Source organism: Haliotis rufescens, unplaced genomic scaffold (genome assembly GCF_023055435.1).
Source record: "Haliotis rufescens isolate VD_foot unplaced genomic scaffold, xgHalRufe1.0.p SCAF_10, whole genome shotgun sequence".
Lineage (NCBI taxonomy): Eukaryota > Metazoa > Mollusca > Gastropoda > Lepetellida > Haliotidae > Haliotis > Haliotis rufescens.
Window position 1 is genome coordinate 14,001,891 of NW_025963780.1, and position 23,228 is coordinate 14,025,118.

General features: G+C 43.6%; 1 protein-coding gene across 1 annotated transcript in view; it reads right to left on the reverse strand.

Annotated features, from left to right (window-relative positions):
• The window catches only part of LOC124112110, a 52,782-nt gene that overhangs the window by 10,917 nt on the left and 18,637 nt on the right, over window positions 1–23,228 (reverse strand). Inside the window, exons 4-6 of the mRNA XM_046472080.2 lie at window positions 21,080–21,215; window positions 20,352–20,447; window positions 7,381–7,511 (exon numbers count right to left, since the gene is read on the reverse strand). Of these exons, the coding sequence (XP_046328036.2) occupies window positions 7,381–7,511; window positions 20,352–20,447; window positions 21,080–21,215 (363 nt within the window). The remainder of the gene's footprint in view (window positions 1–7,380; window positions 7,512–20,351; window positions 20,448–21,079; window positions 21,216–23,228) is intronic.

The following is a 23,228-nucleotide window of genomic DNA, read 5'->3' on the forward strand; positions in this document are numbered from 1 at the left end:
TCTTGTGAAACGTCCAGCCCCATTCTGTCGCATCCATATTGTTGTCTAGCCAGGTCTGCACTTGGAGTCAGACTAGTTAGCTGGGCAATCTGGCAGCATCTGATGTCGGTGGAAGGTGTCGAAGGGGTAGGTAATTTGAGCTTGATACATACCTTCTCAGTGAATTTTGTCACACGTTCAGAATTCAAATCCAAGCCAGGCATACAGCCGCAGAGGATTGCAAGTGCCTGACTACCAGCTTGCTCGATTTCTGCATGGTTTCCACCTGTCACCATGAAAACCTTTTAATATTCCTGAGACCATCCCTATGCCATATGGCCTCGATGTTGTGTCGGTCCCTGACAATGCATGTACAAAGAGCAAAGAATGGCTGAGATTAGGATCAAGGATCATCTGTAGGATGAAGATGTCAGTGATCTTTGTACTTGTCTGAAGAAAGATGGCCTCATGGTATCGGGTCTGAAGTGATATTGCAACAGGATGAGAAGGTCGGTGTCATTCCCTACCACTACCACAGGCTGTGTTTGAGCCAATGTACAGGCATACATTGAAATGTCATAGTCAGCATCTCCGGATGAGTGTTTAATCTGAAAACCCACCTTTTTTCGTTTTTTGACCCCAACAGAGTGATGAATTTCTGTTTGTTTCTACCATTTGCCAAAAGGGCTTTTTCTTCATTTTCAGAATCAAGTCTGGTGTCAAATCCACATCCACTCCAATCTCACTTGCAGTTCTTCTCTGATGGGTCTCATCCTTGGTAAAAAAACACCACAATAACCATCAAACACGATAAGAGCATTGCAGAAGTGGTTCCTCAAGAAATGAGCCCGCACAGCTTGTGACACTGATTTGCCGGACAACATCTGATCTGTACTACCCTCTGAATATACTTGAGTGATGATCTCCATTAACCCAGATCCAGCCATCAGATTCCCAACTGTACCCACAAAACTCATCTAAGTATGGAATCCCCCCTAAGACCAGGGCTATTTGATGCAAGGGGCTCTCAGCTGGCCGTGATTCGATGATCATGTATGCATTTCACCAAAGTTGCTGGTCGATTGTAATAACCGGTGTGAATCCATGTCATCTGGCATGTTTGGAAATATACTCCAGCGTTGATCTGACACAGGATTCGTCACTTGGTGTCACGTTGATAATCTCAGAGCTCTTCCTGGGGTATGGAATGTCAGAATGGAGCAACTGCATGCAACCGGAACACAGTGGTCAACACACACAGAAGTATCTAGTTATCTAGTTTGCTATTCTTTTCATCAAGACAGAAGTCACCAATTGGTGAATAGATAATGTTCGCCAGCACTGCCTTTGGATTTCTTTGTGAGAATGGTTTGACACTGTTGATTTTTTTAACATCATCCAAGTCCACCTTAACTCTTGGTACCCTCCGTCTCACCATCTCGCCCATGGCATGGATTGAGCCAGTCCCATCAAACCTTTTGCTGGCATGATCTATATAACCAGCCTCGTATTGCACGAATGTATCTGCAATGTCTCTGATTAGGTGAACACCATGAGTGGTCAACGAGAATTTTCTAGATTTACGAGGAGCTGAAACCGAGTTGGCTTATCATATCCACTAAATTACGATGACCATATATGTGTTATAGTGTGATACTTTGTCAAACTTGTCGAGGAGGCAGAAATGATGGGGACATTTCGAATGCATTATTGCCTGACCCAATGACGCAGCTCAGCTCTTGATGATAGCTTGAAGGAGGATGCGTAATGCATGTGGGAGGTAATCAAGATTGGTGTCAATCAATGCCATCTGCTCATTGTCGAGATACACATCAACATGTTTCGACATGCTCTCTACCTGCGTATGAATGTATCCTCCTCCAACTTTAATCAAACTGTCCATGTCGGATTTGTCAACCTTTGCAACATTTTCATATGCCGTAAGAGATGCAATGTTAGGTTGTTGCCTGATTAGTTATGAATACCTTGTTCCCATAATGATTCATGAATTCCCTTTTCAGCTGAGATGTAGTGTGTAGTTGATCATCACTCAGTGCACTCATTGACTTCATAATGTGATGCAAATTGTCCAAAGGAATCGTTTCATCATCATTCTCTTCCAAGTAATAAATGGCAATCTCAAATGCTGTCATCTAGGACATACACTTCAGTCGACCAAGTCTCCGTTTCTTTGGTGGAACCTCCCCATGTTCAATATTAGCTGCAGGTATACTTGTCCCTCTCCGAAAATTCTTATCACAAGCATGGTCATGGATAGCTTCTTCAGCTGGTAGATCGTATATGGGCACAATACTTGACTGTACCATCTTGGCCCAATCAACTTGCCTGTTGACACAGTATGTTGCAGACATATGTTGAGTAACTGAAGAGCCATCGCACGGCTGAAGTACACTTCTATATGGATGTTTGTACAAGTACCACATAGAAAACAGTGAGTTTTAAAATTTAAGGCTTAAACATATGATCAAAAGGTTTTCAGCTACTTTGATTGCCTTTGGATTTATATGCATACTTCGACACTGTCTGCGTACCAACAGGCTACAGCTGTATATGATGTCTGGTGCATCGAATTTACAGCAGCATTTTGCTGTCAACTTCACATAATCCTGTGGTTTGTCCAGGTTAACTGGTTCCATACATAGCAAACAAGTCGCCATATGTGATCTACATAGGACACCTTCAGTTGAGAATAGTCACCTGCGAATAGTAACAGTTGATAGAAATATGGTTGACATGTGTCCAGATACAAATGTTGCTTTTCCGATTATAGCAAATGATTTTTGTGCTAAATGTCTTGATTATATCTTCTGAATTAACTTTTAATAAAGTTTCTGAGAAGCTAATACCATTTGAGAAAAATAACTGCTTCCCGGAGTTTGGATTATCTCCCTTGATTTTCCTTTAAACAAATGTTGATGTTAATTTTAAGGCTCTGTTTCAAATTTTATATTTATATTTGTTCATATTGTCATCAGTTATTCCTCTCTAGAGCCAATCAACTATATATTATACAAGTTTTCATTTTAGCTATAAAAGAAAAATAGCTTATACATACCTTTATGTTCTTGAGGTCTATCTTTAAAACATTGTATTCTCGGCCGCCATTTTGAAGAAGGGAATACTTGGGTTTTTTTCAATTATACTTGTTTCTAACTTGAATATTTATGTGAAGACAATAAACTGCATGATTTTATATGTTAAACGTCAACATTATAATAAATCGGTTCATGTTCTGCAAGAATTACTGATATTAACAAATGTATGTACTTTTTCGTCATTTTGAAGCATTATTTTAAATTTCTATGTGAATTTCAAAATTGTTAAATATACATTCCTTTGCATTTATCCTGGCAAGCTAATATAGATAGACTCATCATAAATGGTTTTTTTGTTATTGATTCCACGTTTATGACTATTATTACTTTTGTTGGCGGCCATCTTGGATTTGACCTATTTTCGGATGGTTCCCCATGTCCGATTTTGGTAAACTATTTTTTCTTTTAATGTATAGGTGCCAAGGCACCAAAATCCAGCAATAAACCTTTTCCGTCAATTTTGTTGAACCTGGACCTTTTAATTACTGGACTATAAACACCCTGTCTTCCATCAGTTCTAAACAGACAGCACCGCCTTTCATCAGTGAAGACGACCCTCTGCCAGTAACGTCGCCGCCAACGACGTAGAGTCCGGGCTCAATTTCTGACGACGATGTTGCGCTGTCAATAACTGCCCACTGTAAGGTTTGTAAGCCCTAGTTCCTTGAGCCCCGAGTCGCCTGGCCAAGGTAAATCGACTAACCATATGACCTAAGGCATTCGTCGCTGATGACGTCACTGTCAGGAATGGATTCCAGAGATGCAAAGTACGCAAGTAACGGTTTTCATTGGGCAAAGTTACCCTGGTCTGTCTGTTCTTGGCCTGTCTGATGTCTGCCCGGTCTGTCTGTAACTTTGCATCATATTAGTTACAGCAACACGGGAGCAACCAAAAGATCCAGCAATGTGGGCATGGGTGGCTCCCATCTGTATCATACCCAGCGCCCGCTCGTGTTGTTCGGGTGACTGTCGTGGCAATTCTGTGGGGGTTTCTTTATCAGTGTGTGACATGCCGTCCGTATTATTAATATTTTTTATTTAATTTAATTAATTAATAATATTTTATATACACTTACTGCACGGGTAGTTTCGGCTGCTCAAGCTGCACGTGTTTTCACTCTTTCGTGTATCGCTTAGATCATTGTTGTGTTTGGACGATATGTGTTAAATTGTTTTAGTTTAAACTTGTGTTTTTATTTTTTGCACGTACATTTTGAAAGTGGTAAAGTTTCTTTGACTGTCAGTTTAGTATGATATATTCCGGTTCGATCAGACCACACTATGTACCTAGACTGGGAACTACCACTATCTACGGTAGTTCGAAGCATTTATTATGGAGCATCAAGAACCATCTTGTCAGATTCTTCGCATTAGTGTTGGTTTAATGCTTTCCTGATTGCACCAGGCCCACTTTATTAGGAATTTAAAAATATATTTGCAATAAAAGCCATAAATGTAAAATTTCTTAAAACCATACATCCGCCCAGTACATTATATAGTAGACTGGAATAGTTATTGAGAGATATGAAGATACTGAAGCTGGCAATATTGTTCACTATAGTTCCAGCAAAATACGTTTAATCAGATGAATAAGACAGAAATGTTTAAGGAGAATATCCGGTTGTGATCTACATCCCTGTGTATACATGTAGATCGTTCTCTGGTCAGCAACACGCCGATGCTCTGTTGGTTTACACGAAGGTCAGGCACCAGTGTTTACAGTTAAGTGCATCAGAAAGACAACTCTCGGATAACGCGATGGTGTTGACGTGAAGACAGTTTGTTCAGGTTTGGAAACGTTATATTAAGATAAAGAGCAAGGGATCAAACTTAGACGCTCTGTCAGCTCTAGGCAGAGGAAGTATCCTGACCAACAGGGTTATGCATGCTATATGCTTGATATAAATAAATTATTGTTCACAGTACGATGTGTAGGTATAGGCAGAAAGATTGAAAACGGTCAATATGTTGGGTTTTTTTCAAACCATGGTGCCTAACTTCTGCCATGCTGTCTTTTTAGGAAAGGCATGTGCTGTGAAAGACAACTTTGTAAGCATAATTAAACTTTGTCAGAGGGGCATTTTCCAAGATACACAAGCAGCACAGAAAGAACCGTAATACAAGCACCCTTCTAGGCGAACTACCATAATAATGAGAGCAACTTCTACACATACAGCCCTACGGTGCGCCGCTGTTTTCCTGCAGCCTCTGTCGGGATATACAGTCGGGCGGACAATCTGAGGAGAACACTCCTCAAGTCAAGTTGTGTTTTTTTTTAGGTTGTCAGGACAACGTGACGTAGGTTGAATATGATTTACAGGTAGCACTCTTCTAAAGACTGAGGCCAGAGCGGAATGTTAATCTAGGCAGGGGCACCTGTTCCTGCAACTGGGATTGTTTTTGTAACTTAATATCCTGATAAATGACTAACTTTACATATTTCTTTTACAAATACAAAAACAGGCGAAAAAACGTACACACTCTGCAGCTGGTGATATCAGCACGGTTAATGTTTCAAAGTAAACTATGAAATGCCATTTTCATAACAATGCCTAAAGCGCCTCAGTTATTGTTTATTGAGTCATCCACACTCCTTTGGTCTTTACTTCACGTTTGGTGGCGTCTTGGATGAAGGCAACCTCAGAAATGGGGCACTAGGCCCCAGACCATCGAGACTACATTAACTAATGAATCCAGTCAAGCTTAGAATGATTTGGCAAGTCGAGACTGCCTCAGATCTAGGCCTGAAATTAAGTATTGTTCTGGGGACCATTTGGATATTATTTTTTTGGAGATATATATTTTTTAATAAGATATATATTTATTTCTTGGACTAAATTTTAGTATAGGAATTTCCACGTGTCATGTCTAAAGACCAATAAAATCAAAAATAAACATACAATTTGACTAATTTGAGGCCGTAAAAAGAGACCCCATTTTACCATTGCATGGTTATTGTAAACTCTGGGACGCAATTGAATAAAAACAACAATCAAACTAAATGTGTATGTACAATTGTGTACCCTTGTAAAAAGCAAATATGTATTATTTTTGCAACAATTAAAAACTGTTCACTTTAGGAGTGAAACGATGTAAAATGAACTGTTTTTAATTGTCACGATACATTGGTCACGATAAGATACGTATCTCGATATGCATATTTGCGTCAAATCACGTGGATATTTCGTAACTCTAATTATTTCAAAGCGGGTTCCAAGAACATTATCTAACGTGTGCCATCTCAGTTGACCAATCAGACTTGCCTCCCGTCTGAAACACCCGAGCACGTTGAGAGATGGGTATCTGGATCCAAATCATATGAAAAGTTTTCCCTATGATGGCCACGTGGCCTCAAGAACTTATATCATCAGATGAGAAACGAACACAAGGCCTGTTTTATTGTGATAATGGAAATGACTTTTGCCACGTCTAATTTCTCGTATGTCAGTTTATGTGTGTTCCACTCTCATCTTTCACTCTGAACTTTCTAAACGGCCCATTAACGTGAAGGTTTCTAAATTATCGGAAAGAGCAACCGATGCATACAGAGCATACTTTATCTGTCTTCTGTATCTCGAGGTTGAAGGTTAACGTGAAAGTCCTAACTGGAGAAAACCAAATATTATAACATCCTGTTGTTGTTTTTTGCGCGAGCCGTGACACCTAAATAGGTGACAAAATACAAGATGTAGGGCAGCTGCGTCATTTAAAAGCTGTCATCTGATTTGCGCACTCATCTTTCATTTTGATAGGGCAAGGTTCGCCTGACGTGAGCTACAATGAAGTGTTTGTCTGATCGTGATGGAGAGAGGTAGCAAATAGGTGCAAATGTCTGATTGTAATGAGATTGGGAGATTCGTAATTTCATTAGCTGTGTCCCAATTTAAGGTCGTTTCTTTGAATGCATATCTGGTCATTAGGACGACCCAAACATAGACACAAACTTCAATTCACTATAATTATTCACACAAATATCCTGATGATGAGTGAATATATTCGTCTAAATCTCAAAATATGTTCCAGTTGTAATGACTAAAGCAAAAGAGAGTATCACCTTGTGGCCGGGTGAGGTACTGGACGGTTATATATAAACAATACGTGTTCTTGTGTTATTGTGTTTATGTTATTGTATACTGTGAAATGTAAAAAGGTTACTACAGAAGGCATGTTGAGATTGATTTTAGAAACACAACATGAATCAAAAGCAATTGCTAGGACATGAAACGTTATCAGGAGAAGCTTACCCCTTCTCTCAGGTTTATTCAAATTATTTAGATAAACCTACCAAAAGAAATCCGAGTGTCTTATCGTTGAATTCACCGAACCTCTCCCTCCTGTCGAACAAGCGGGTGAGTGCACTGAGTGGCTGCAGCCGATGTATAAAGCTGTCGCTGTTCTTCATAGACAGCCACCATCCTGAAGCCAGATATTGAGAATGTCACTCGTCTAGGTTGCATCACATCCTTGATCAATGTAGCTTCATGCCAGAACCAAATTTGGACAAAACAAATCGGAAATAAATTGTAGAATTCCTATGAATTACCTATGCTCATGATAAAATATGCTTTCTAATTTCTCAAATTCTAATCACTCTTCAGAAAATAGATCCGAGAGAAGCGCAATTACGACTAAAAAGCTCCACGCTTATCAAAGAGCGCCATACTGATCAAGGAGCACACATTGTTAAAGGAGCGCCATACTGATCAAAGAGCGCCATTCTGACCAAAGAGCGCCATTTTGATCAAGGAGTGCCACACTGATCAAGGAGCACACATTGTTAAAGGAGCGTCATACTGATCAAGGAGCACATATTGTTAAAGGAGCGCCATACTGATCAAGGAGCACACATTGTTAAAGGAGCGCCATACTGATCAAGGAGCACACATTGTTAAAGGAGCGCCATACTGATCAAGGAGCACACATTGTTAAAGGAGCGTCATACTGATCAAGGAACACACATTGTTAAAGGAGCACCATACTGATCAAGGAGCACACATTGTTAAAGGAGCGCCATACTGATCAAGGAGCACACATTGTTAAAGGAGCACCATACTGATCAAGGAGCACACATTGTTAAAGGAGCGCCATACTGATCAAGGAGCACACATTCTTAAAGGAGTGCCATACTGATCAAGGAGCACATATTGATAACGGAGCGCCATTCTGATCAAGGAGCGCCATACTGATCAAGGAGCACACATTGTTAAAGGAGCGCCATACTGATCAAGGAGCACACATTGTTAAAGGAGCGCCATACTGATCAAGGAGCGCCATATTGATCAAGGAGAACACATTGTTAAAGTAGCGAGCAATACTGTCCAAGGAGCACACATTGTTAAAGGAGCGCCATACTGATCAAGGAGCACACATTGTTAAAGGAGAGCCATACTGATCAAGGAGCGCCATACTGATCAAGGAGCACACGTTGTTAAAGGAGCACCATACTGATCAAGGAGCACACATTGTTAAAGGAGCGCCATACTGATCAAGGAGCACACATTGATAAAGGAGCGCCATACTGATCGAGGAGCACATATTGTAAAAGGAGCGCCATTCTGATCAAGGAGCACACATTGTTAAAGGAGCGCCATACTGATCAAGGAGCACACATTGATAAAGGAGCGCCATTCTGATCAAGGAGCACACATTGATAAAGGAGCGCCATACTGATCAAGGAGCGCCATACTGATCGAGGAGCACATATTGTTAAAGCAGCGCCATACTGATCAAGGAGCACACATTGTTAAAGGAGCGCCATACTGATCAAGGAGCACACATTGTTAAAGGAGCGTCATACTGATCAAGGAGCACATATTGTTAAAGGAGCGCCATTCTGATCAAGGAGCACACATTGTTAAAGGAGCGTCATACTGATCAAGGAGCACACATTGTTAAAGGAGCACCATACTGATCAAGGAGCACACATTGTTAAAGGAGCGCCATACTGATCAAGGAGCACACATTGTTAAAGAAGCACCATACTGATCAAGGAGCACACATTGTTAAAGGAGCGCCATACTGATCAAGGAGCACACATTCTTAAAGGAGTGCCATACTGATCAAGGAGCACATATTGATAACGGAGCGCCATTCTGATCAAGGAGCGCCATACTGATCAAGGAGCACACATTGTTAAAGGAGCGCCATACTGATCAAGGAGCACACATTGTTAAAGGAGCGCCATACTGATCAAGGAGCGCCATATTGATCAAGGAGAACACATTGTTAAAGTAGCGAGCAATACTGACCAAGGAGCACACATTGTTAAAGGAGCGCCATACTGATCAAGGAGCACACATTGTTAAAGGAGCGCCTTACTGATCAAGGAGCGCCATATTGATCAAGGAGCACACGTTGTTAAAGGAACACCATACTGATCAAGGAGCACACATTGTTAAAGGAGCGCCATACTGATCGAGGAGCACATATTGTTAATGGAGCGCCATACTGATCAAGGAGCACACATTGATAAAGGAGCGCGAATCTGATCAAGGAGCACACATTGATAAAGGAGCACCATACTGATCAAGGAGTGCCATACTGATCGAGGAGCACATATTGTTAAAGGAGCGCCATACTGATCAAGGAGCACACATTGTTAAAGGAGCGCCATACTGATCAAGGAGCACACATTGTTAAAGGAGCGTCATACTGATCAAGGAGCACATATTGTTAAAGGAGCGCCATACTGATCAGGGAGCACACATTGTTAAAGGAGCGCCATACTGATCAAGGAGCACACATTGTTAAAGGAGCGCCATACTGATCAAGGAGTACACATTGTTAAAGGAGCGTCATACTGATCAAGGAGCACACATTGTTAAAGGAGCACCATACTGATCAAGGAGCACACATTGTTAAAGGAGCACCATACTGATCAAGGAGCACACATTGTTAAAGGAGCGCCATACTGATCAAGGAGCACACATTCTTAAAGGAGTGCCATACTGATCAAGGAGCACATATTGATAACGGAGCGCCATACTGATCAAGGAGCGCCATACTGATCAAGGAGCACACATTGTTAAAGGAGCGCCATACTGATCAAGGAGCACACATTGTTAAAGGAGAGCCATACTGATCAAGGAGCACACATTGTTAAAGGAGCGCCATACTGATCAAGGAGCACACATTGTTAAAGGAGCACCATACTGATCAAGGAGCACACATTGTTAAAGGAGCACCATACTGATCAAGGAGCACACATTGTTAAAGGAGCGCCATACTGATCAAGGAGCACACATTCTTAAAGGAGTGCCATACTGATCAAGGAGCACATATTGATAACGGAGCGCCATTCTGATCAAGGAGCACACATTGTTAAAGGAGCGCCATACTGATCAAGGAGCGCCATATTGATCAAGGAGAACACATTGTTAAAGTAGCGAGCAATACTGACCAAGGAGCACACATTGTTAAAGGAGCGCCATACTGATCAAGGAGCACACATTGTTAAAGGAGCACCATACTGATCAAGGAGCGCCATATTGATCAAGGAGCACACGTTGTTAAAGGAGCACCATACTGATCAAGGAGCACACATTGTTAAAGGAGCACCATACTGATCAAGGAGCACACATTGATAAAGGAGCGCGATACTGATCGAGAAGCACACATTGTTAAAGGAGCGCCGTACTGATCAAGGATCACACATTGTTAAAGGAGCGCCATACTGATCAAGGAGCACACATTGTTAAAGGAGCGCCATTCTGACCAAGGAGCACACATTGTTAAAGGAGCGCCATTCTGACCAAGGAGCACACATTGATAAAGGAGCGCCATACTGATCAAGGAGCACACATTGTTAAAGGAGCGCCATTCTGACCAAGGAGCACACATTGATAAAGGAGCGCCATACTGATCAAGGAGCACACATTGTTAAAGGAGCGCCATTCTGACCAAGGAGCACATATTGTTAAAGGAGCGCCATTCTGACCAAGGAGCACACATTGATAAAGGAGCGCCATACTGATCAAGGAGCACACATTGTTAAAGGAGCGCCATACTGATCAAGCAGCGCACATTGATAAAGGAGCGCCATACTGATCGAGAAGCACACATTGTTAAAGGAGCGCCGTACTGATCAAGGAGCACACATTGTTAAAGGAGCGCCATACTGATCAAGGAGCACACATTGTTAAAGGAGCGCCATTCTGACCAAGGAGCACACATTGATAAAGGAGCGCCATACTGATCAAGGAGCGCCATACTGATCAAGGAGCACACATTGTTAAAGGAGCGCCATACTGATCAAGGAGCACACATTGTTAAAGGAGTGCCAAACTGATCAAGGAGCACATATTGTTAAAGGAGCGCCATACTGATCAAGGAGCACACATTGTTAAAGGAGCACCATACTGATCAAGGAGCACACATTGTTAAAGGAGCACCATACTGATCAAGGAGCACACATTGTTAAAGGAACACCATACTGATCAAGGAGCACACATTGTTAAAGGAGCGCCATACTGATCAAGGAGCACATATTGTTAAAGGAGCGTCATACTGATCAAGGAGCACATATTGTTAAAAGAGCGCCATTCTGATCAAGGAGCGCCATACTGGTCAACGAGCACACATTGTTAAAGGAGCGCCATACTGGTCAAGGAGCACACATTTTTAAAGAAGCGCCATACTGATCAAGAAGCACACATTGTTAAAGGAGCGCCATACTGATCAAGGAGCACACATTGTTAAAGGGGCGTCATACTGATCAAGGAGCCAATATTGTTAAAGGAGCGCCATACTGATCAAGGGGCACACATTGTTATTGGAGCGCCATACTGATCAAGGAGCACACATTGTTAAAGGAGCGTTATACTGATCAAGGAGCACACATTGTTAAAGGAGCGCGTACTTATCAAGGAGCACACACAGTTGAAGGAGCGCCATAGTGATAAAATAGTGCTACACTGTACAAGGATTGACATGCGGACATTTTGTGTTTGACGTTAACTACATTTCTCACGAATAACAAACAAGCCCGCCTTATCCTGAAACCGATAGTTGGCGATGTCAGTGTGTGTTTGTGTGGGAGAAGGGGGGTGGGGGGTATTGCATAACACTTGCTGCCAACAGGGGTGGCGCATCGCAGCACGCGTTTTTGATTACATTAACCAGCTGGTGTTTATGCTCGGCCTAACAAAAAATCGAAACAAACTGATAAAGGAATCCTAGTGCGAATAACACTAACATGACAAGCAGTACCGGGAGCTTTTTTTTGCACATATTTAAGAGAAAATGATGACAAAGTGCTTTCAAGAGGATCAAGAGGAGCAATTCCTGTAGAGGTGCAATCTATTATATGGTCTCTGGTGCAATATAACAGCTTCCCTGAAAATTCTAAATTTTTTACGGATTTATCTGTGTTTTAAAACACGGCATGGTCACTTAATGAAGTCGCCTTGTTATAATTTGAAGACGTGTGAAATAGCTAGGTTGTGGCGCAACAAAGGTATTTCAATATTAATTCCTTAAATGCAGGATTTGTTATGTTGACTGAAAGAGTGCTTGGGATGGTTACTCAGAACATATATCTTCAAATCAGTGTTTGCCACAGAGGGAATTTACTGACACACAGACGGCCACATGTAATATAGAGTATGTTGCGTGGAACCAAAACTGTGATAATAATATAACGGCTAGCTATAAATAACACATACCTTCATAGCAGTGTATGATGTACTTACAAAGGACACATGCCGTCATAGCAGTAGTTACACAGGACACATGCCGTCGTAGCAGTGTGTGGGGTAGTTTCACAGGACACATACCGTCATAGCAGTGTGTGGAGTAGTTACACAGGACACATGCCGTCGTAGCAGTGTGTGGAAAAGTAAAACATGACACATGCCGTCATAGCAGTGTGTGGAGTAGTTACTCAGGACACATACAGACATAGCAGTGTGTGGAGTAGTTACACAGGACACATACAGTCATAGCAGTGCGTGGAGTAGTTACTCAGGACACATACAGACATAGCAGTGTGTGGGGTAGTAAAACATGACACATGCCGTCATAGCAGTTATGTGGGGTACTTACACGGGACACATGCAGTCATAGCAGTGTGTGGGGTAGTTACACAGGACACACACCGTCGTAGCAGTGTGTGGAGTAGTAAAACATGACACATGCCGTCATAGCAATTATGTGGGGTACTTACACAGGACACATGTCGTCATAGCAGTGTGTGGAGTAGTTACTCAGGACACATACAGACATAGCAGTGTGTGGAGTAGTTACACAGGACACATACAGTCATAGCAGTGTGTGGAGTAGTTACTCAGGACACATACAGACATAGCACTGTGTGGAATAGTAAAACATGACACATACCGTCGTAGCAGTGTGTGGAGTAGTTACACAGGACACATACCGTCGTAGCAGTGTGTGGAGTAGTTACACAGGACACATTCCGTCATAGCAGTGTGTTGAGTAGTTACACAGGACACATACCGTCATAGCAGTGTGTGGAGTAGTTACACAGGACACATACCGTCGTAGCAGTGTGTGGAGTAGTAAAACATGACAATTGGCGCCATAGCAGTTGTGTGGGGTAGTTACACAGTACACATGCCATCGTAGCAGTGTGTGGAGTAGTTACACAGTACACATGCCATCGAAGCAGTGTGTGGAGTAGTTACACAGGACACATGCCATCGTAGCAGCGTGTGGAGTAGTTACACAGGACACATGCCATCGTAGCAGCGTGTGGAGTAGTTACACAGGACACATACCGTCATAGCAGTGTGTGGGGTAGTTACACAGGACACATACAGTCATAGCAGCGTGTGGGGTAGTTACACAGGACACATGCCGTCGTATCAGTGTGTGGAGTAGTTACACAGGACACATACCGTCGTAGCAGCGTGTGGAGTAGTTACACAGGACACATACCGTCGTAGCATTGTGTGGAGTAGTTACACAGGACACATACCGTCGTAGCAGTGTGTGGAGTAGTTACACATGACACATGCCGTCATAGCAGTGTGTGGAGTAGTTACACAGGACACATACCGTCAAAGCAGTGTTTGGAGTAGTTACACAGGACACATACCGTTGTAGCAGTGTGTGGAGTAGTTACACAGGACACATGCCGTCATAGCAGTGTGTTGAGTAGTTACACAGGACACATACCATCGTAGCAGTGTCTGGAGTAGTAGCATAGGACACATGCCATCGTAGCAGCGTGTGGAGTAGTTACACAGGACACATACCGTCGGAGCAATGTGTGGAGTAGTTACACATGACACATGCCATCGTAGCAGTGTGTGGGGTAGTTACACAGGACACATACCGTCGTAGCAGTGTGTGGGGTAGTTTCACATGACACATGCCATCGTAGCAGCGTGTGGAGTAGTTACACAGGACACATACCGTCGGAGCAATGTGTGGAGTAGTTACACATGACACATGCCATCGTAGCAGTGTGTGGGGTAGTTACACAGAACACATGCCATCGTAGCAGTGTGTGGAGTAGTTACACAGGACACATACAGTCATAGCAGTGTGTGGTGTAGTTACACAGGACACATACAGTCATAGCAGCGTCTGGGGTAGTTACACAGGACACATATCGTCGTAGCAGTGTGTGGGGTAGTTACACAGGACACATACAGTCATAGCAGCGTCTGGGGTAGTTACACAGGACACATATCGTCGTAGCAGTGTGTGGGGTAGTTACACAGGACATATGCCGTCATAGCAGCGTGTGGGGTAGTTACACAGGACACATGCCGTCGTATCAGTGTGTGGAGTAGTTACACAGGACACATACAGTCATAGCAGTGTGTGGTGTAGTTACACAGGACACATACAGTCATAGCAGCGTCTGGGGTAGTTACACAGGACACATACCGTCGAAGCAGTGTGTGGAGTAGTTACACAGGACACATACCGTCGTAGAAGTGTGTGGAGTAGTTACACAGGACACATACAGACATAGCAGTGTGTGGAGTAGTTACACAGGACACATACCGTCGTAGCAGTGTGTGGAGTAGTTACACAGGACACATACAGACATAGCAGTGTGTGGAGTAGTTACACAGGACACATACCGTCACAGCAGTGTGTGGAGTAGTTACAAAGGACACACGCCGTCGTAGCAGTGTGTGGTGTAGTTACACAGGACACATACAGTCATAGCAGCGTCTGGGGTAGTTACACAGGACACTTACAGACATAGCAGTGTGTGGAGTAGTTACACAGGACACATACCGTCGTAGCAGTGTGTGGAGTAGTTACACAGGACACATACCGTCGTAGAAGTGTGTGGAGTAGTTACAAAGGACACATACAGTCATAGCAGTGTTTGGGGTAGTTACACAGGACACACGCCGTCGTAGCAGTGAGTGGGGTAGTTACCCAGGACACATGCCGTCATAGCAGTGTGTGGAGTAGTTACCAAGGAGACATGCCGTCGTAGCAGTGTGTGGGGTAGTTACACAGAACACATGCCATCGTAGCAGTGAGTGGGGTAGTTACACAGGACACATGCCGTCATAGCAGTTTGTTGGGTAGTTACACAGGACACATACAGTCATAGCAGCGTGTGGAGTAGTTACCAAGGAGACATGCCGTCGTAGCAGTGTGTGGAGTAGTTACCAAGGAGACATGCCGTCGTACAAGTGTGTGGGGTAGTTACAAAGGACACATACAGTCATAGCAGCGTCTGGGGTAGTTACACAGGACACATACCGTCGTAGCAGTGTGTGGAGTAGTTACACAGGACACATACCGTCGTAGCAGTGTGTGGGGTAGTTACACAGGACACATGCCGTCATAGCAGTTTGTTGGGTAGTTACACAGGACACATACAGTCATAGCAGCGTGTGGAGTAGTTACCAAGGAGACATGCCGTCGTAGCAGTGTGTGGAGTAGTTACCAAGGAGACATGCCGTCGTAGCAGTGTGTGGGGTAGTTACAAAGGACACATACAGTCATAGCAGCGTCTGGGGTAGTTACACAGGACACATACCGTCGTAGCAGTGTGTGGAGTAGTTACACAGGACACATACCGTCGTAGCAGTGTGTGGGGTAGTTACACAGGACACATACAGCCATAGCAGTGTGTGGAGTAGTTACACAGGACACCTACCGTCACAGCAGTGTGTGGAGTAGTTACAAAGGACACACGCCGTCGTAGCATTGAGTGGGGTAGTTACACAGGAGACATGCCATCGTAGCAGTGTGTGGAGTAGTTACACAGGACACATACCGTCGTAGCAGTGTGTGGAGTAGTTACACAGGACACACGCCGTCGTAGCAGTGTGTGGTGTAGTTACACAGGACACATACAGTCATAGCAGCGTCTGGGGAAGTTACACAGGACACATACAGACATAGCAGTGTGTGGAGTAGTTACACAGGACACATACCGTCGTAGCAGTGTGTGGAGTAGTTACACAGGACACATACCGTCGTAGAAGTGTGTGGAGTAGTTACAAAGGACACATACAGTCATAGCAGTGTGTGGAGTAGTTACCAAGGACACATACCGTCGTAGCAGTGTGTGGGGTAGTTACACAGGACACATACAGCCATAGCAGTGTGTGGAGTAGTTACACAGGACACCTACCGTCACAGCAGTGTGTGGAGTAGTTACAAAGGACACACGCCGTCGTAGCATTGAGTGGGGTAGTTACACAGGAGACATGCCATCGTAGCAGTGTGTGGAGTAGTTACACAGGACACATACCGTCGTAGCAGTGTGTGGAGTAGTTACACAGGACACACGCCGTCGTAGCAGTGTGTGGTGTAGTTACACAGGACACATACAGTCATAGCAGCGTCTGGGGAAGTTACACAGGACACATACAGACATAGCAGTGTGTGGAGTAGTTACACAGGACACATACCGTCGTAGCAGTGTGTGGAGTAGTTACACAGGACACATACCGTCGTAGAAGTGTGTGGAGTAGTTACAAAGGACACATACAGTCATAGCAGTGTGTGGAGTAGTTACCAAGGAGACATGCCGTCGTAGCAGTGTGTGGAGTAGTTACCAAGGAGACATGCTGTCGTAGCAGTGTGTGGGGTAGTTACAAAGGACACATACAGTCATAGCAGTGTGTGGAGTAGTTACCAAGGAGACATGCCGTCATAGCAGTGTGTGGAGTAGTTACCAAGGAGACATCCCGTCATAGCATTGTCTGGAGAAGTTACACAGGTCACATACAGTCATAGCAGTGTGTGGAGTAGTTACCAAGGAGAAATGCCGTCGTAGCAGTGTGTGGGGTAGTTACAAAGGACACATACAGTCATAGCAGCGTGTGGAGTAGTTACACAGGACACATACAGTCATAGAAGTATGTGGAGTAGTTACCCAGGACATATACCGTCATAGCAGTGTGTGGAGTAGTTACTCAGGACACATACAGACATAGAAGTGTGTGGAGTAGTTACACAGGTCACATACAGTCATAGCAGAGTGTGGAGTAGTTACCAAGGAGACATGCCGTCGTAGCAGTGTGTGGAGTAGTTACCAAGGAGACATGCTGTCGTAGCAGTGTGTGGGGTAGTTACAAAGGACACATACAGTCATAGCAGCGTCTGGGGTAGTTACACAGGACACATACCGTCGTAGCAGTGTGTGGAGTAGTTACACAGGACACATACCGTCGTAGCAGTGTGTGGGGTAGTTACACAGGACACATACAGCCATAGCAGTGTGTGGAGTAGTTACACAGGACACCTACCGTCACAGCAGTGTGTGGAGTAGTTACAAAGGACAAACGCCGTCGTAGCATTGAGTGGGGTAGTTACACAGGAGACATGCCATCGTAGCAGTGTGTGGAGTAGTTACACAGGACACATACAGACATAGCAGTGTGTGGAGTAGTTACACAGGACACATACCGTCGTAGCAGTGTGTGGAGTAGTTACACAGGACACACGCCGTCGTAGCAGTGTGTGGTGTAGTTACACAGGACACATACAGTCGTAGCAGCGTCTGGGGAAGTTACACAGGACACATACAGACATAGCAGTGTGTGGAGTAGTTACACAGGACACATACCGTCATAGCAGTGTGTGGAGTAGTTACTCAGGACACATACCGTCGTAGAAGTGTGTGGAGTAGTTACAAAGGACACATACAGTCATAGCAGTGTTTCGGGAAGTTACACAGGACACACGCCGTCGTAGCAGTGAGTGGGGTAGTTACACAGGGCACATGCCGTTATAGCAGTGTGTTGGGTAGTTACACAGGACACATGCCGTCATAGCAGTGTGTGGAGTAGTTACCAAGGAGACATGCTGTCGTAGCAGTGTGTGGGGTAGTTACAAAGGACACATACAGTCATAGCAGTGTGTGGAGTAGTTACCAAGGAGACATGCCGTCATAGCAGTGTGTGGAGTAGTTACCAAGGAGACATCCCGTCATAGCATTGTCTGGAGAAGTTACACAGGACACATGACATCGTAGCAGTGTGTGGAGTAGTTACACAGGACACATACCGTCGTAGCAGTGTGTGGAGTAGTTACACAGGACACATACAGTCATAGCAGTGTGTGGAGTAGTTACTCAGGACACATCCAAACATAGAAGTGTGTGGAGTAGTTACACAGGCCACATACAGTCATAGCAGTGTGTGGAGTAGTTACCAAGGAGACATGCCGTCGTAGCAGTGTGTGGAGTAGTTACCAAGGAGACATGCCGTCATAGCATTGTGTGGAGTAGTTACACAGGACACATACAGTCATAGCAGTGTGTGGAGTAGTTACACAGGACACATACCGTCGTAGCAGTGTGTGGAGTAGTTACACAGGACACACGCCGTCGTAGGAGTGAGTGGGGTAGTTACACAGGACACATGCCGTCATAGCAGTGTGTTGGGTAGTTACACAGGACACATACAGTCATAGCAGCGTGTGGAGTAGTTACCAAGGAGACATGCCGTCGTAGCAGTGTGTGGAGTAGTTACCAAGGAGACATGCCGTCGTAGCAGTGTGTGGGGTAGTTACAAAGGACACATACAGTCATAGCAGTGTGTGAAGTAGTTACCAAGGAGACATGCCGTCATAGCAGTGTGTGGAGTAGTTACCAAGGAGACATCCCGTCATAGCATTGTCTGGAGTAGTTACACAGGACACATGACATCGTAGTAGTGTGTGGAGTAGTTACACAGGACACATACCGTCGTAGCAGTGTGTGGAGTAGTTACTCAGGACACATACAGACATAGAAGTGTGTGGAGTAGTTACACAGGCCACATACAGTCATAGCAGTGTGTGGAGTAGTTACCAAGGAGACATGCCGTCGTAGCAGTGTGTGGAGTAGTTACCAAGGAGATATGCCGTCATAGCATTGTGTTGAGTAGTTACACAGGACACATACAGTCATAGCAGTGTGTGGAGTAGTTACACAGGACACATACCGTCACAGCAGTGTGTGGAGTAGTTACAAAGGACACACGCCGTCGTAGCAGTGAGTGGGGTAGTTACACAGGACACATGCCGTCATAGCAGTGTGTTGGGTAGTTACACAGGACACATACAGTCATAGCAGCGTGTGGAGTAGTTACCAAGGAGACATGCCGTCATAGCAGTGTGTGGAGTAGTTACACAGGACACATACAGTCATAGCAGCGTGTGGGGTAGTTACATAGGACACATGCCGTCATAGCATTGTATGGAGTAGTTACACAGGACACATACCATCATAGCAGTGTAAGGAGTAGTAAAACATGACACATACCGTCATATCAGTGTTTGGGGTGGTTACATAGGACACATACCGTCATAGCAGTGTAAGGAGTAGTTACACAGGACACATACAGTCATAGCAGTGTGTGGAGTAGTTACACAGGACACATACAGTCATAGCAGCGTATGGGGTAGTTACATAGGACACATGCCGTCATAGCATTGTATGGAGTAGTTACACAGGACACATACCGTCATAGCAGTGTAAGGAGTAGTAAAACATGACACATACCGTCATATCAGTGTTTGGGGTGGTTACATAGGACACATACCGTCATAGCAGTGTAAGGAGTAGTTACACAGGACACATACAGTCATAGCAGTGTAAGGAGTAGTAAAACATGACACATACCGTCATATCAGTGTTTGGGGTGGTTACATAGGACACATACCGTCATAGCAGTGTAAGGAGTAGTTACACAGGACACATACAGTCATAGCAGCGTGTGGGGTAGTTACATAGGACACATACCGTCTTAGCAGTGTAAGGAGTAGGAAAACATGACACATACCGTCTTAGCAGTGTGCGGAGTAAATAAACAGGACACATACCGTCATAGCAGTGTATGGGGTAGTTACACAGGACCCCGCCATCAACAAACGTATCCTCCTGGTCATGTAGTTTATACTTAGGGGCCTTGAACATGCCTGAAACAAATCACCTCTCCGTGAACAAGTTATAAAAGTGTTTATCCTGATTGCAATTCATGTTCGATAAATACACCTTCTTATCAGGTGTTTCTTTTGAGGTACAACTGAGCATGATCTTTCTGTCAAAAGTGATTAAGGTTACACCATTCAAGGCCTCAGTAAAGCTTTCAAAAAGTTTTATATTAGACACGATGAGGATATTTATTAATTTGACGCATCAGTGACAAAAACTAGGTCCGATGATGTTTCCCATTTTGACTTGTTCTATGTGTTCCCGTGTTTTTACAGTTGAACAATTGAATTGCCTTTGCGTGTGTTTGTGACGGGTGCAACCGATGGGGCAATGTACGCTCACCTTTTCGCGAGAACCTGGTATAATCACTATTTGATAGTGATTCATAAAGACCAAAAAAAATTCTTTTTGAGGTGAACTTTTCGTCTCTTGTGTCTTTTGTTTTGGGCACTCCATATCTTGTCATTGTTTGATGAAATATGCTTCTGCATAACGAACCGATGGATCCTTTACCGAAATAAACACAATCTTCCCCAAGAGCATATATTTTAACGAGGACCTACCATAGTGGGTAGATTAATGTTGTCCTGTTTTCCCTTTTCAAAAATAACCTTACCTGGTATTGCCATTGACATGCGCACTGCATGCCGAATAGGCATATCCGGTGTTGTTTTGGGGTGGCAGTATTCGGTACTCATTTGGTTCAGGTTGGTCACTACAATACACAGCTCTTTCTTATACTTCTGTAAAACCTTTAAAATAAAACGTACATTTCAAAAACATAACAATAAATAACAGTACGCAGATTGTCTGATTGTTTCTGATCACTTACATGACAAATTTATGCATATACCATCCCTCACTCAACGAAAGTCCTCCTCTGAAAATCCCGCGTACTGTTGTCAGTGAACACGCCATTTTGTAGGTCGGTCACCGGCAGTGATGTCATACGGTAGTAAACAGTTGTACATATTTGGTCATTTCTTTGAGGTGAATATATTTAACTCGGCATCATGCGGGTTCTTCGATCTTATCTAGTTTGCACTATCATCATCGCCTTTGTAATCGACAGATGGCGGAAACGTTTTTAGGTTTAGGTGTAGGGTCACATTATTTATGAACAGTAAGCAATACATCGGATGACGTCACTCGTGACCGTTGTGTTATGTATTAATGCGCCATTGCGATCATGGGAACAGACAAAATGCATCGATTCGATGCTAAAAAGGTGCGATTTTAGGGTGTGTAAGAAACAGATGACTACACGAGTGCCTGTCAGATACCATTTATCTTACAACGAGTTGTTTCCAAACGTATCTAACGAGCGAAATAATACAGTATGGTGGAGGATATTATTATACCCGATAAAATAGTGTTGGGGTGATATTAATGTTTATGATACTGTAGGGTAAGGTGAGGGTCTACCTCTACATGTTACGTTGTGTGAGGGTGTAACTGTACCTGTTAAGTTGTGTGAGGGTGTAATTATACCTTCAAGTTGTGTGAGGGTGTAATTATACCTGTTAAGTAGTGTAGGGGTGTAACTGTAACTGTAAAGTTGTGTAAGGGTGTAACTCCACCTGTTTAGGTGTGTGAGGGTGTAATTCCACATGTTAAGTAATGTAGGGGTGTATCTGTACCTGTAAGGTTGTGTGAGGGTGTAACTGTACCTGTTAAGTTGTGTGAGGGTGTAACTCTACCTGTTAAGCTCTGTAAGGGTGTAACTGTACCTGTTAAGTTGTGTGAGGGTGTAACTCTACCTGTTAAGTTGTGTGAGGGTGTAATTATACCTGTAAAGCTGTGTAAGGGTGTAACTGTACCTGTTAAGCTGTGTAAGGGTGTAACTGTACCTGTTAAGTTGTTTGAGGGAGTAACTGTACCTGTTAAGTTGTGTGAGGGTGTAACTGTACCTGTAAAGCTGTGTGAGGGTGTAATTATACCTTTAAGTTGTGTGAGGGTGTAATTATACCTTTAAGTTGTGTGAGGTGTAATTATACATGTTAAGTTGTGTGAGGGTGTAACTATAACTGTTAAGTTGTGTGAGGGTGTTACTCACCCTGTTAAGTAGTGTAGGGGTGTATCTGTACCTGTTAAGTTGTGTGAGGGTGTAACTGTACCTGTTAAGTTGTATGAGGGTGTAACTCTACCTGTTAAGCTGTGTAAGGGTGTAATTATACCTGTTAAGCTGTGTGAGGGTGTAATTATACCTGTTAAGCTGTGTGAGGGTGTGACTGTACCTGTTAAGCTGTGTAAGGGTGTAATTATACCTGTTAAGTTGTGTGAGGGTGTAACTCTACCTGTTAAGTTGTGTGAGGGTGTAACTATATCTGTTAAGTTTTGTGAGGTTGTAACTGTACCTGTTTAGTTGTGTGGGGGTGTAATTTTAACTATTAAGTCGAGTGAGGGTGTAACTCTACCTGTTAAGTTGTGTGAGGGTGTAACTATATCTGTTAAGTTTTGTGAGGTTGTAACTGTACCTGTTTAGTTGTGTGGGGGTGTAACTGTACCTGTTAAGTTGTGTGAGGGTGTAACTGTACCTGTTACGTTGTGTGGGGGTGTAACTGTACCTGTTAAGTTTTGTGAGGTTGTAACTGTACCTGTTTAGTTGTGTGGGGGTGTAACTGTACATGTTAAGTTGTGTGAGGGTGTAATTATAACTGTTAAGTTGTGTGAGGGTGTAACTGTACCTGTTAAGTTGTGTGAGGGTGTTACTGTACCTGTTAAGTTGAGTGAGGGTGTAATTATACCTGTTAAGTTGAGTGAGG